This window comes from Euleptes europaea, chromosome 2 (genome assembly GCF_029931775.1).
Source record: "Euleptes europaea isolate rEulEur1 chromosome 2, rEulEur1.hap1, whole genome shotgun sequence".
Taxonomy (NCBI): Eukaryota; Metazoa; Chordata; class Lepidosauria; order Squamata; family Sphaerodactylidae; genus Euleptes; species Euleptes europaea.
The window spans coordinates 126,657,518-126,669,784 of NC_079313.1; the positions used below are offsets into that span (position 1 = coordinate 126,657,518).

At 43.9% G+C, this 12,267-nt stretch overlaps 1 protein-coding gene and 1 non-coding gene across 2 annotated transcripts; both read right to left on the bottom strand.

Moving 5' to 3' along the window:
• Window positions 1–1,543: 1,543 nt before the first annotated feature.
• LOC130472937 (60S ribosomal protein L27a-like) lies at window positions 1,544–6,390 on the bottom strand. The gene is made up of 4 exons (XM_056844441.1): window positions 6,292–6,390; window positions 5,076–5,151; window positions 3,624–3,798; window positions 1,544–1,718 (listed from the first exon to the last, which is right to left on the bottom strand). Exons 2-4 carry the CDS (start codon window positions 5,105–5,107, stop codon window positions 1,590–1,592), a joined length of 336 nt encoding a protein of 111 aa, XP_056700419.1. The 5' UTR covers window positions 5,108–5,151; window positions 6,292–6,390; the 3' UTR covers window positions 1,544–1,589.
• On the bottom strand, window positions 4,536–4,666 carry LOC130474063 (small nucleolar RNA SNORA3/SNORA45 family). Its single transcript, XR_008933211.1, has one exon. It is a non-coding gene; the product is annotated as a small nucleolar RNA SNORA3/SNORA45 family (small nucleolar RNA).
• Window positions 6,391–12,267: the final 5,877 nt, after the last annotated feature.

Here is a 12,267-nt window from a genome sequence, read left to right on the forward strand (position 1 = left end):
ATTCTTTTCCGCTGTGTGTGTGTGCATGTATTCATATCCTTCCACATACAAAAAAAGGTCTGTCCTTTAAGTCAGTGTAACATCCTCCAAGGGGGTGAGGAGAAAGAGAACCTTTCTTTTTGTGGTGGCCATTACTACCTGTTTACTCGCTCCATGATGCAGGTGGGACTAAATAATTACTGGATAAAATCTGCAAACCTTGCTTGCAACTCAGAACCCTCAAGTGCCCTTTGTACAAGTGTTTGCCGATCCTCTGGTATTCTGCTTTGCCTTTCAACAGGAGCGGATACATCCTGCTTAAACATCTGCCTTCAACATTGTGCACCAGGAGCTGAATGTTAAAAACTGCACAGGGTAGGGTGGGGAGCACTGCAAAGTGCCCAGTCCTATACCCTTCCCTCAAAGCCCAGGAAATCTTCCTTAAACACCCCCCTTCCCAGCGTTTGACGTTTCACCATGCATTGCTCATACACGATTGAAGCCCCGCTTCATAATTGGAAGTGCTCTGAGCTGGGTGGATAAAAATTAATTTTTTAAAAATCAGATTTTAAAATTTTAAATTGAATTTTTAAAATAAAATGCTTTTTGAGTTAAAATCTAAACATAGTTTTCTATTTAAGATACATTCTAGTCCAAAGGTCATTTGTCATGAAATAAGGATTTGTTCTTAATTATGTAGCATCAGGCTGTATATTCATGCAATGTTTAAATTTTCTGGTAAATGAATTCCATTAATCCATTCACAGTGTCATGCTCTTCCAAAGGGTTATGTAAGATTATTTTGGGCAGTTTATCTAAAAGATATCACAAGTGCTTGGTTTTGCAGTTCTCAAATCTGTGAGTTTGTGTCTGCAGAGATAACATGCCTCTTCTAGAAAAAATGTTATAAAATAAACACACAGAGTTGAGAACAAGACCTTAATCCCATAGTTCCTTTGCAAATCTGTGTACACAGCATCAATCCCCTTACCTCTTAAGTGCTAAATTTCAAGTTAAATGAATGGACGATTGTTTGGAGTGGTATAGATCTGCACAAGGAGCTAAGTGTGAGGAAGGAGGGCCAACAGTCACAATGAAAGTGAAACCCTTAGACCAGAATACTCCACAAGTCTTTATGTAGAAAACCACGATTTAAATCTAGTCTTACTGACCATTGATTTAAATCAAATCCACCCTGGCTCTGAGCTAAGCTTTCGTCCAAATCCTCAGGCAGCTGAATTCTGCACAAGCATCCAAGGGGTGCCACAACATGGTGCCTAGTTGGTAAACCTGGCAAGCAGCTGTGGCACCGGAGGAGCCCTGAGGGGAACGGAGCAAGAGGAAAGGATGCAATATTTTGCCTATTGATGGAATGAATTTTATGAATTCAGGGGAGCCTTATGAAGTGGAACTGATGAAGGACATTATGAAGTGGAACTGATGAAGAATTTGGTTAGTACCTGGAGGTTGGCAACCATAGTTCATACCCTTGGGAGTAACTCCTGCAAACAAGCTGGAAATTAGCAGTCTCCATTAGATAGTTGAAATGAATGAAAACCGCAGATGTCTGAAATAACGTTTATTTAAACCTGAGTACGTATGGAAGTCCCTTATGCCACAAGGACGCAGGCTCCACCAACTGCTTTGATTTTCTCTTCTGCTTTCCGGCTGAAGAACTTTGCTTTCACAATTACAGGCTGTTTAGGCAGTTTCCCCTTGCCCAGGACTTTGTAATAACCCTGGAAAAGAACAATAAATGAAAGTAGCAGTTTAGGTATAACCTCAATGGTTATATGTACAAACTCCCTTGCAGCCACTACTAATTTGGGGAAACTCAAAAAGTTTACAATTTCCAAAGTGCAGCAAATGATAAACTGTGCCATACTAAAGAGGCAGTTCTGCAAAACCAGCATCACTAGCCATAACTACAAAGTTATGATCTACAAGGGAAAAAAACTGGAAAATAAGTTCAAATCAGCAGCATACAAGCAGTATGAAGTACATATCCAACGGCTTCACTGTATTCACAACAGACAATGAAGCATGAGTTACAGCATTTTTTAGATGCATACTCTAGCTTATAAAACAACTGGGTAATATGGCATCTTCAGGTATTTGGGGCTGCAGAGAACTTCTTAGCAAATTAAGTTTAACATCATGTCTCAGGGAAATACCAGTATAATTCTCTGAACCTGAACATGTCTAATGAGTATCAAAGATGTAGGAAGATAAGCTTTCCCTCAGCAAATGCTAGTAGCACACAGTCCAATCTTTCTACAGAAGAAAACTACCCTGTTTTTGGTGCCTTCACTGAACGAAAAAGAGCAAAGCCAAATATTTCCCACAAACCTCTCACTGAAAAAACACTGAAGTGAGCTGAAAGCTCATACCCTGCCAGAAACGTTAAGTCTTTAAGATGCTACTTTTATACTGCTATAGACAGACTAACACTGCTACCAATCATGAAAAAAACACTGTCAGGTTAATTGTCAAGAACTATAATGCACTTAATTATTCAAACATGTCCAAATTGAAAGGAATTGCTTTTTTTTTTTTGGTTGCTACCCATCATTTTGGAATAACTAGCATAGGAGAGTCAATTAGAAAAGCAGACTCTTCGCAACCATGGAAGTTTTACCTATTTAGAGGTAAAAAGAAACATAGACTCACTGTGTGCAAAACAAAGCTGCAATATGGTGAATAAATATGTTTTATCTAGGTGACAGATTGTTTATTTACGGCCCTTAGCCAGATAAAACCAGAAACATGGACTAAAATATTCTTACAAAGAATTACAGTCCGAGTCTTATAACGTTTTATCTAGGTGAATTCAGTTCAAGAAAGCTGCATAAACATGGCTGCATACTTCCTGCGAAGGCTCCTAGGGGTTGGGATTTCAGCTTGAATAAATTTCATTGTGCACTTATTGATTCCGCCTTTTTGTATGAAAGGTACTCGGGAATTATTAAACCCAAAGTATTCTAAACTGCATTGTTACAGTTCACAGTAATAAGTAAACCAGTTATATACCCAGTAGATATAATGATATAGTCAGTTTCACATTTCTTCAACAACCTAGAGAGCACAGACAATACTAGTGAACTGAAACTCACGCTATCTCTAGCCCATGATCATGAAGCTGATTTGTTGCTGATTTGGGTGGCCTGTGATACAACACTTGAGATCGCAGCCAATCATATCAGGAATTTCTCTTCGAGAAACTCAGCACACCATAACAATGAAAAATGTTATGATACTGCGCCAGTCTCGTTCAAATCAGTTGGTCACTCATCCACTCCCCTCAGGTATAAAAGTCAATCTTCAGACATCCTATGTAAGCACGTAAATCCCACAGGGAAACAGCTGAGATATTCTCAAAAGAAATGCACAGTGGCGTTTTCTCAAACCCGCAGACTTCAGTCTTAATTTACCCTTATCAAGAGCTGGGTGAGTTGCCAAACACTGCAGAACCGACATCATTAGCCATAACTACTGTATCTAAATGGTGTACGCGTTGGGGTACACAAACATTGAGTTATGCAGGCATATTTCAAACTCAAAAGCATCAGGAGACAGCATGGTTGTACCAGCTGTGGTCCTGATCAATGATGTAGGTTCAGGAAACAAGCACCAACACTACTTACCGAGCGGACCACATCAATCACAGGTGCTAATCCAGCCTGATTTTTGGCGTAATTGAGCCTTGTCTGCTCACTGACAAGTGTCCAGAGTTTATCTAGATTGACTGTAGGGCAGAAGTGCTGGTTCTTCTTCAAGTGGTAGTGTCTCATACCAACTTTCCCAAAATAACCAGGATGACTAAGAAAAAAAGCATACAATGTACAATCACTCATTTCAAAATACACAAGCACAACCATTTAGCTAGAGAATACACACATAAAATAGAGCCTCAAGTTAATTTTATAGCCGTTGAAAGAAACCCCCCCCCATTTATATCAGTATTTCTCAAATGTATTTAGAAGAATTGGTTTTTATACCCTGCTTTTCTCTACCTTAAGGAGTGTCAAAGCAGCTTACAATCACAATCCCTTCCACTCCCCACAAAAGGCACCTTGTGAGGTAGGTGGGGCTGAGAGAGTTCTGAGAGAACTGTGACTAGCCCAAGGTCACCCAGCATGCTTCATGTGGAGGAGTGGGGAAACCAACCCAGTTCACCAGATTAGAGTCCACCACTCTTAACCACGCTGGCTCTCATTTAGTCTTCCTTGTCCTCCCTTGCCCAAGTTAGAAGCCTATCTGGTTGTATCCACCCAGCTTCTGCACATCTTTTTCAGGCACCTGGATTGCCCCTGGCTCCTATACATCTGCTCTCCCCACACCACTGCAGACAAGTTGACAAGGCTCAGTGATCATGTACATGCTGCAGAGACTGAAGTTCCAAGTTGAACACCCTGCTACAGTCAGCAGCAGGTTTCAAAAATTAGTAAGAAGGCATCTGCAAAGCACTTTGAACACCTAGAAGCATTATAAGAGAAATACAAATTGCTGTGTCCCTTCTGTTGAACATCCCACACTTCTCAGTTTGAGAAACAGACATTTGTTACTAACCTGGTGGCTGACTGTACTATTAAGAGGACAGCCAGTGAATAAAAGTCAGTTGTTACTCTTCGAGTACTATAGCACACCATGATAACTGGCAATATCTAGATGTGACTCTAGTCTCGGTCATTTGTAGATAGGTGGGCTTCTCCTCCCCACACTGCAATTAAGATTACCTGCTAGAAATTATGTACAGAATTGCTCCATGCCCAAAAGCCAAAGTGGATTACTTTTCCTGCAAACTGCACCTCAAGACCTCAGAATGAGGAAAGCTATTAAGCAAGGTAAAGAGCTCAATCAAAAACAAGTAATTAATGCACACTTCTGTAACTGAACACTAAGGCTTTGCTGTTGGCAGATCATGCACTTACTTCCCCCAACTATAGTTCAATAATTGACAAGTTTCCCAAGGGCTGGGTGTCATCATTAGCAAACAAAAGTTCTTAGCGACCAAGCAAATTGTTCCATCCACCTCACATCAGGTCTGCAGAGAAGGAACAGGGAGTTTAGTTTTAAAAAGTAGAGGGATAGCTTACTATTTGTCGAAATTAATTCTGTGGTGATGCATGCCTCCAGCATTACCACGTCCTCCAGGATGCTTCCTGTGCTTGCCTGAGACAGACAATAAGAAATTAAAGTGAATTGCGGAGTTGCAAAGCACAGATTACACAGAATTGGTATTAAACTGACTGACATTCTGGTTTTGATTTTTATAAGCCCCTGAACTCCATTTCAACAGCCAGCAAAGTGGGCCAGTTCAAGCGTCTATCTCTCCATCTGCCATACACAACAAGCATACATCAATCACCCCAGGAAGCCAGTTCGCGAGTTCTGGTCAGATTACATTTCAAGCTTATTGGGTTTCCCTATTTAAAGGATTAACAATAAGGTGCCAGGCAGATGCATTCTCCGATTCAGGTGCATGAAATCAATCATGCTATGTGCCCTGCTCTCATTTGCCTCGGGACTGGAAAGCAGGATTGTATGATTTGGTTACTGGAGCAAGATTTAGGCACTTAAAAACAAAACACTAGGCAAGCAGGCAAGTAGCTATCTTTTGTCTTGTTCATTCTTTATGATATCTGGATAAAGCACAAATGGTTGGGCTGAAACTGTTCCGAAGGCCATGTGGTGGAAGGCATTTTTACATTTCAAATGGTATGAAGCAAAGTTCTGTAACTTGTTAGTTTTTGGTCCTGGTGGCTAATCCAACCTAAGCAAGGAAGTGATGCAAAACGAACCATCTATGAGACCCTTTAGTCTGCTATTCCTGTACTACTTCTCTTCATTGTTTATTTCATATGAGTTCTGTTTGAGAAAGTATCTGCTTTGCACCCATGTTTTGTTACGGTCCCTGCATTGGTTACATGCTTTAAAGAAAAGGGATTCAAGTCCAGATTAGAAACATGAATACAAGTCACCGCCGGGGGCCAACGGGGTCTTAAAGCAGTTCTTACAGGCAACTTGTTTATTGAAGGGGAGCTCCAAGTCGACCACAATACACTAAAGAACGGCACTCATGGAAAAACAGCCATTGCTAGCAGACCAAACAATGGACAAATATAGGCAGAGTATTTGGCTCCCGGGGAAATACCCCAAAGGTGGGATAGAGGTTGCTGACATCAGTCCTTATGGCACGTTTTTACGGATGAAATGTAAAAGATCACTCTTCCTTCAGGCTTATGTTGCCTCAAAGACGATTTCTAGAAAACCGCAACATGCCAAACAATGAAATGAGCCCTTTATACGCACCAATGCGACCGTGTCCATGGCTGACATGACCCCTCAGTTTCCTGGTCTTCCTCAGTCTGGAAGGCTTAAGAGAAACAAAAATATTATGATAAATATGAGGTACACATACTTGTCTGTCAAAGTCTGTGGCAACAGGCCCTCAGGAAAAAAATGGATGTCAAGAGAAGTTTTTGAACACAGCAGGCCCTAATTTATTTTACTAGCCCGAATCAGGTAATTAACATTTGACGTCACATGTTGCCTTGCAACTGATTTATTGCTTTGTGTGTGTGTGTGTGTAAAGTGCCGTCAAGTCGCAGCCGACCTATGGCGACCTCTTTTGGGGTTTTCATGGCAAGAGACTAACAGAGGTGGTTTGCCAGTGCCTTCCTCTGCACAGCAACCCTGGTATTCCTTGGTGGTCTCCCATCCAAATACTAACCAGGGCCGACCCTGCTTAGCTTCTGAGATCTGACGAGATCAGGCTAGCCTGGGCCATCCAGGTCAGGGATTTATTGCTTTGGAATATATTAAATAGTATACTCTTAAGAGATCAAAAAAATGAGAAACATACTCATACAGCAGAGAAAACCCATCACATCTGTTTATTTAGAAACAACATCAGATATGCCTGCCACAGCTGCTTGCGAAATGTCAGGAAAGAAAATACCAATACCACGGTCACACAGCCCGGATAACCTACAAGAACCAACATCAGATATGTTTCTGATAGGGCGTTCCAAAACACACACACACGTTCCCTTTAGTCTAGAGAAGTGGTTCCCAAACGTTTTGGGCCACCGCCCCCTTGGTTCCACAAACTCAACCCCAGCGCACCCTACCCTATAAAAAACATTATTCAAAATAGGGGTTTGCATGACTCACTAAAGAATAACAAAAAAAGGCTGCCTCTGAGAAGATGATGGTCTGCAGTGTAGGATCTTCTGGTCTAGCAAAACAGTGTTGGTTGGCTACCTACATACCTGGAACACAACCAATGCAATCCTGTAACAAGTCACTTTAATCTAAACCAGTGAGCTAAGACTTGAGTAAATGATTCGGACTATACCATCAGTGATCAGAATGTGGTCATATCCCCACTCTGCCATGAAACAGGGTTGCCAGCTTCCACGTAAGGCGTAGCGCTCTCCAGATGCCAGAGATCATTGTCACGTGGAGACAATGGCTGCTCTGAAGGGTTGACTCAATGGAATTATAACCCTACTGAGGTCTCTCCCTTTCCCAAACCGTGCCTTCCTCAAGCTCCACCTCCAAATCTCCAGGAATTTCCCAATCCAGTGTTGGCAACCCTAAGAAGCACGCTGATGGTCTACGGGCCAATCACTCTCTCAGGCTAACCTTCCTCACTAGGTTGTTTTGAGAATAAAAATGAGAAAATAGAGAAGATATGTTAAACTAAGTTTTCTGGAAGAACAGCAGGGTAAAACAGCAGGTTCATTTCACACCAAGTCTCTAGGAGAAAATCCAAGTCATTTTAAGTGTGGGTCCGAAAAAGACATATAAATACAGCAAAGAGATGCAAGTGCCCCTGTATGAACATAAGAAAAGCCATGCTGGTCCATCAAGTCCAGTACTCTGTTCACACAGAGGCCAACCAGGTGCCCACAAACAAGACGATTGTAGAAGAACCCTGCCTGTGTTTCACAGCACCTAATATAATAGGCAAGCTCCTCTGATCCTGGAGAGAATAGGCATGCATCAAGACTAGTATTCGTTTTGACTAGTAGCCATGAACATGTCCACTCCCCTCTGAAAGCCTTCCAAGCTGGCAGCCATCACATCTTGGGGCAGGGAGTTTCACAATTTAACTATGTGTTGTGTGAAGAAATAGTTCCTTTTATCTGTTTAGAATCTCTCACCCTCCAGCTTCAGCAGATGACCCTGTTCTAGTATTATGAGGGAGAAAAGCTTCTCCCTGTCCACTCTCTCCAAACCATGCATAATTTTACAGACCTCTATCATGTCTCCCCTTAACCACCTTCTTTCTAAGCTACACAGCCTAAGCATTTCAACCGCTCCTCATAAGGCAGTTGCTCTAGCCCCCTGATCATTTTGGTTGCACTTTTCCGCTGAGCATGGCTTCTCTATAGATAAAGAAGGCACTGTTTAGCTCTCCTTTATGCCCAACTACGTTCCAGCTTTTGTTTTGCACAACGGCCTGAGTCAATTTGTACGGCTTCTTTTAACACTGCTAAGTTTTCACTGTCTGTTATCTTTTTACAGCTCTGTGTGTTTTTTTAACCTTGTCACGCAGCACTCTAGAAAGATGGCCTACATACGTTATCTAATTAAGTTGTAGAGCTGTTTCAATGGGCCAACTTTTAATTTCCTCCCACGCTCCTGCCTCGAGAACATGACAGCTGGGAGGAAAGACGGCAAACAAATAACCACAAAACACCTGGCCAAGCTGCTGCAGGGAATGAGGCGGCTTCCTAGGTGATGCTATGTAGCATTTACTGTAATCATGTATTTCTTTTATACTCCGCCTTTCTCCCCTAATGGGGACCCAACATGGCCGACATCATTCTCCTCTCCTCCTATCAACCCTGTGGGGTAGGTTAGGTTCAGAGAGTGTGACTAGCACAAAGTCAGGCAGTGAGTTTTCATGGCACTAGTGGGGATTCGAACCCAGGTCTCCCAGATACTACTCTGAACACATGAAAAAAGAGTTGGTTTTTATATGCTGACTTTCTCTGCCACTTAAGGAAGAAACAAACCGGCTTACAATCACCTTCCCCTCCCCACAACAGACACCCTGTGAGGTGGGTGGGGCTGAGAGTGTGACTAGCCCAAGGTCACCCAGCTGGCTTCATGAGCAGGAGTGGGGAAACCAACCCAGTTCACCAGGTTAGCCTCCGCCACTCATGTGGAGGAGTGGGGAATCAAACCCGGTTCTCCAGATCAGAGTCCACAACTCCAAACCACCGCTCTTAACCACTACACTTCCCTGGCTCTTCATGAACACATGAAGCTGCCTTATCCTGAACCAGACCCTCAGTCCATCAAAGTCGGTATTGTCTACTCAGACCGGCAGCGGGTCTCCAGGGTCTCAGGCAGAGGTCTTTCACATCACCTACCTGCCTAGTCTCTTTAGCTGGAGATGCCGGGGATTGAACCAGGGACCTTCTGCATGCTGAGCAAAGGCTCTACCCCTGAGCCACGGCCCCTCCACTACACCACACTGACTCTCGAAAATGCAAACACCTAGATTGATAAAGCTTACGAATAAATAACAATGGCACAATTAACTGAAACATTACAAAAGGATACTCAAAAACAAAATAGAGACAAATGGAAATCTTTCTATGAATATATTAAAACCAAAAAATAACAATTAAACTCTATGAGCTACAGCAGGATTAAATTGGAGATCAAATCCACTCTGCTAGTAAGTTAATGTGTTACTATATTCTACAAGGGGGTAGTACCAGGCATATCAATGTTGAGCAAGATGTAATGTTTTTTTCCGTTTTTCTTTTTTTTCCCTTCTGTACCCCTATTTATTATTGAAAATCAATAAAAATATTTATATATAAAAAAAGAAAATGTATACACCGACCAAACCGTGGGGGGGGGGGAGAAGGGAAGACTCCCCTCCCCCTATTTCCCTCAATCTGGGACCACTAAGAGGGGCTCCCAAACAACCTCCCGGCCCCGTAGGCCTCCTGGGCGCCTCTTTCCCTCCCCACACCGGGGACAACCAGTGCACGCCCCCCTCCCCCAGGTTCTCGGGGCCTCCGGGGGGGTGTCCTGGGGAGCCCCGCTTCCATTGGAATAAGGCCCATTGAGCTCCCCCCGTCTTCCCCTCACGGAGGACATTTCACTACCTACCATCTTGCCAGGGCGGAAAAGAAAGAGAGCGAGGTCCTCCTCCTCCTCCTCTCGCGAGACTTCACTCCCCTGGAGCCACCTATCGCGAGGCTTCCTAGTTTGGGGGCCGGGCCGGTCGGAGGCGGCAAGGCCACGCGGGCTGGGCGACGTGACCGCGAACGGGTCCTCCTCCTCCTCTCGCGAGACCTCACTCCCTGGAGCCACCTATCGCGAGGCTTCCTAGTTTGGGGGCCGGGCCGGTCAGAGGCGGCAAGGCCACGCGGGCTGGGTCAGATGACCGCGAACAGGTCCTCCTCCTCCTCCTCCTCCTCCTCCTCCTCTCGCGAGACCTCACTCCCCTGGAGCCACCTATCGCGAGGCTTCCTAGTTTTGGTGCCGGGCCGGTCAGAGGCGGCAAGGCCACGCGGGCGGGGTCACGTGACCGCGAACAGGCCCGAATCCTCCCGCGAGAGCCGGCTCGGCTCTCGCGGGAGGATTCGGGCCTGTTCGCGGTCACGTGACCCCGCCGAGCCCGCGTGGCCTTTTGGGGCGGGGGATCATTTGAACGTCTCCATGTGCTGGGAAAGGGGGAGGGGGAGCTCGGTCCCATTTGTTTCTATTGGTTGCCCCGCATGCATCCCATTGGGAGCTGGAAGGGCTGTGCTGATTTCCATGAGGATCTCCCTAAGCTTCGTCCGGCCCGTCGAGAAGGAAGCGCATGCGCAGTGCTTGCAGCCGAAGCGGCAGAAATTAAAGCAACCCCGCGCGCGCCTTGGGATCTCCATGGGTGCGGACGCTTGCTCTGAAGTAAGAGCGCCTGTGTTCAGTGGCGCTTGCTGCTTGGCAAGCGTGTGTTGGATTGCATCCTTTTTTTAATTAATAAAATTATTATTATTATATCATTAATATAATTATTAATAAAAATTATTGTTTTCCTAATTTCATTAAAACATCAATGAAATTGATATATAAAACATCAATTGCTTAAAATTTAATAAGGCAATAAAAAGGAAATGATTATAATATTTAAAACATAAGGTGACTTCCCCCTCACCCTCTTCCATCTTAATTTAAATTGTATATACTTTTGCTAACGTAACTAATCCCTATCCTGTTTGATTAATAAGTACTTATCTAATTGTTAAGTCAAAACCTTAATAGAACCCTAATTCAAAATATATATAAGGGATTAAACCAAAGAGCATCCTTTGAATGGTCCCATTAAAAATTGCTTTTCACAATAAGTTCTCCGCGCCTCCCATCGTGTGTTGGATTGCATCCTGATCCTTACGCATGCGTAGTGCTCGCAGCCGAAGTTGCAGAAATTAAAGCAACAAACGTTCCTATTTCCAAGTTCTATGGGTGTGGGCGCTTGCTCTGAAGTAAGAGCGCCTGTGTTCAGTGGCGCTTGCTGCTTGTCAAGCGTGTGTTGGATTGCATCCCGATCCTTATGCATCTTTATGCGGGAGAAATGAACGGACCGTGTAAGCTTAGAGCTTGGTTTAAAATTCAGGAGCAAAATTGCTTGCGGGTGGGTATTATTTTGCCATGTGGCCAAGATCTTCCTTGGCCTCCAGTGTGTTGTGGCCAACCTGCCCATGAGCTAAGATGAGCTTCGGAAATCCTCCTTTGAGCCCTTCCCACACGGAGTTTGGAAGTGGGAGCTCAGTGGGGATTACTTCCTAGAAAAGTTCCAGAGGGTAGCCTGGTTGGTCAGCAGTATCTCTCTAATCTATCACTGCTCGTACAGCTATAGCAGAAAATAAAGGAATAAAAATGCCTTACTTAGAGTTATGCTTTTGGTATTTAACTATTGCCCCTATACATTTTGGCACAGAGTAACAATCATTTGTATCTGATAGCAGCCATGCCACCTGTGCCCTCGTACTGCCAGATGCCCCGTTGGATATTTCCATATGTTTAAATAAAGGAGTAATTAAACTGGCCCTCAACTCATTAAATATAGTTCACTCCACGATCATATGTTCAATAGTTTCATCTTTGTCATGTGAGCATCTTCAAGTACTTGAAGGGCTGTCATATGGAGGATGGGGCCGAGTTGTTTTCTGTTAATCCAGAAGGATGGACCAGAACCAACGGGTTGAAATTAAAGGAGTTTCTGTCTAGACATTAGGAAGAATTTTCTAACAGAGCAGTTCCTCAGTG

Bases quoted from the DNA above. Each gene is read 5' to 3' on its own strand.
- LOC130472937 (XM_056844441.1), bottom strand. From the start codon at position 5,107: ATGCATCACCACAGAATTAATTTCGACAAATA. The intron at 3,799-5,075 runs GTAAGCTATCCC...TTTTTTTCTTAG, and splicing joins AGAATTAATTTCGACAAATA to TCATCCTGGTTATTTTGGGA. The intron at 1,719-3,623 runs GTAAGTAGTGTT...GTTCTTTTCCAG, and splicing joins TGATTGATGTGGTCCGCTCG to GGTTATTACAAAGTCCTGGG.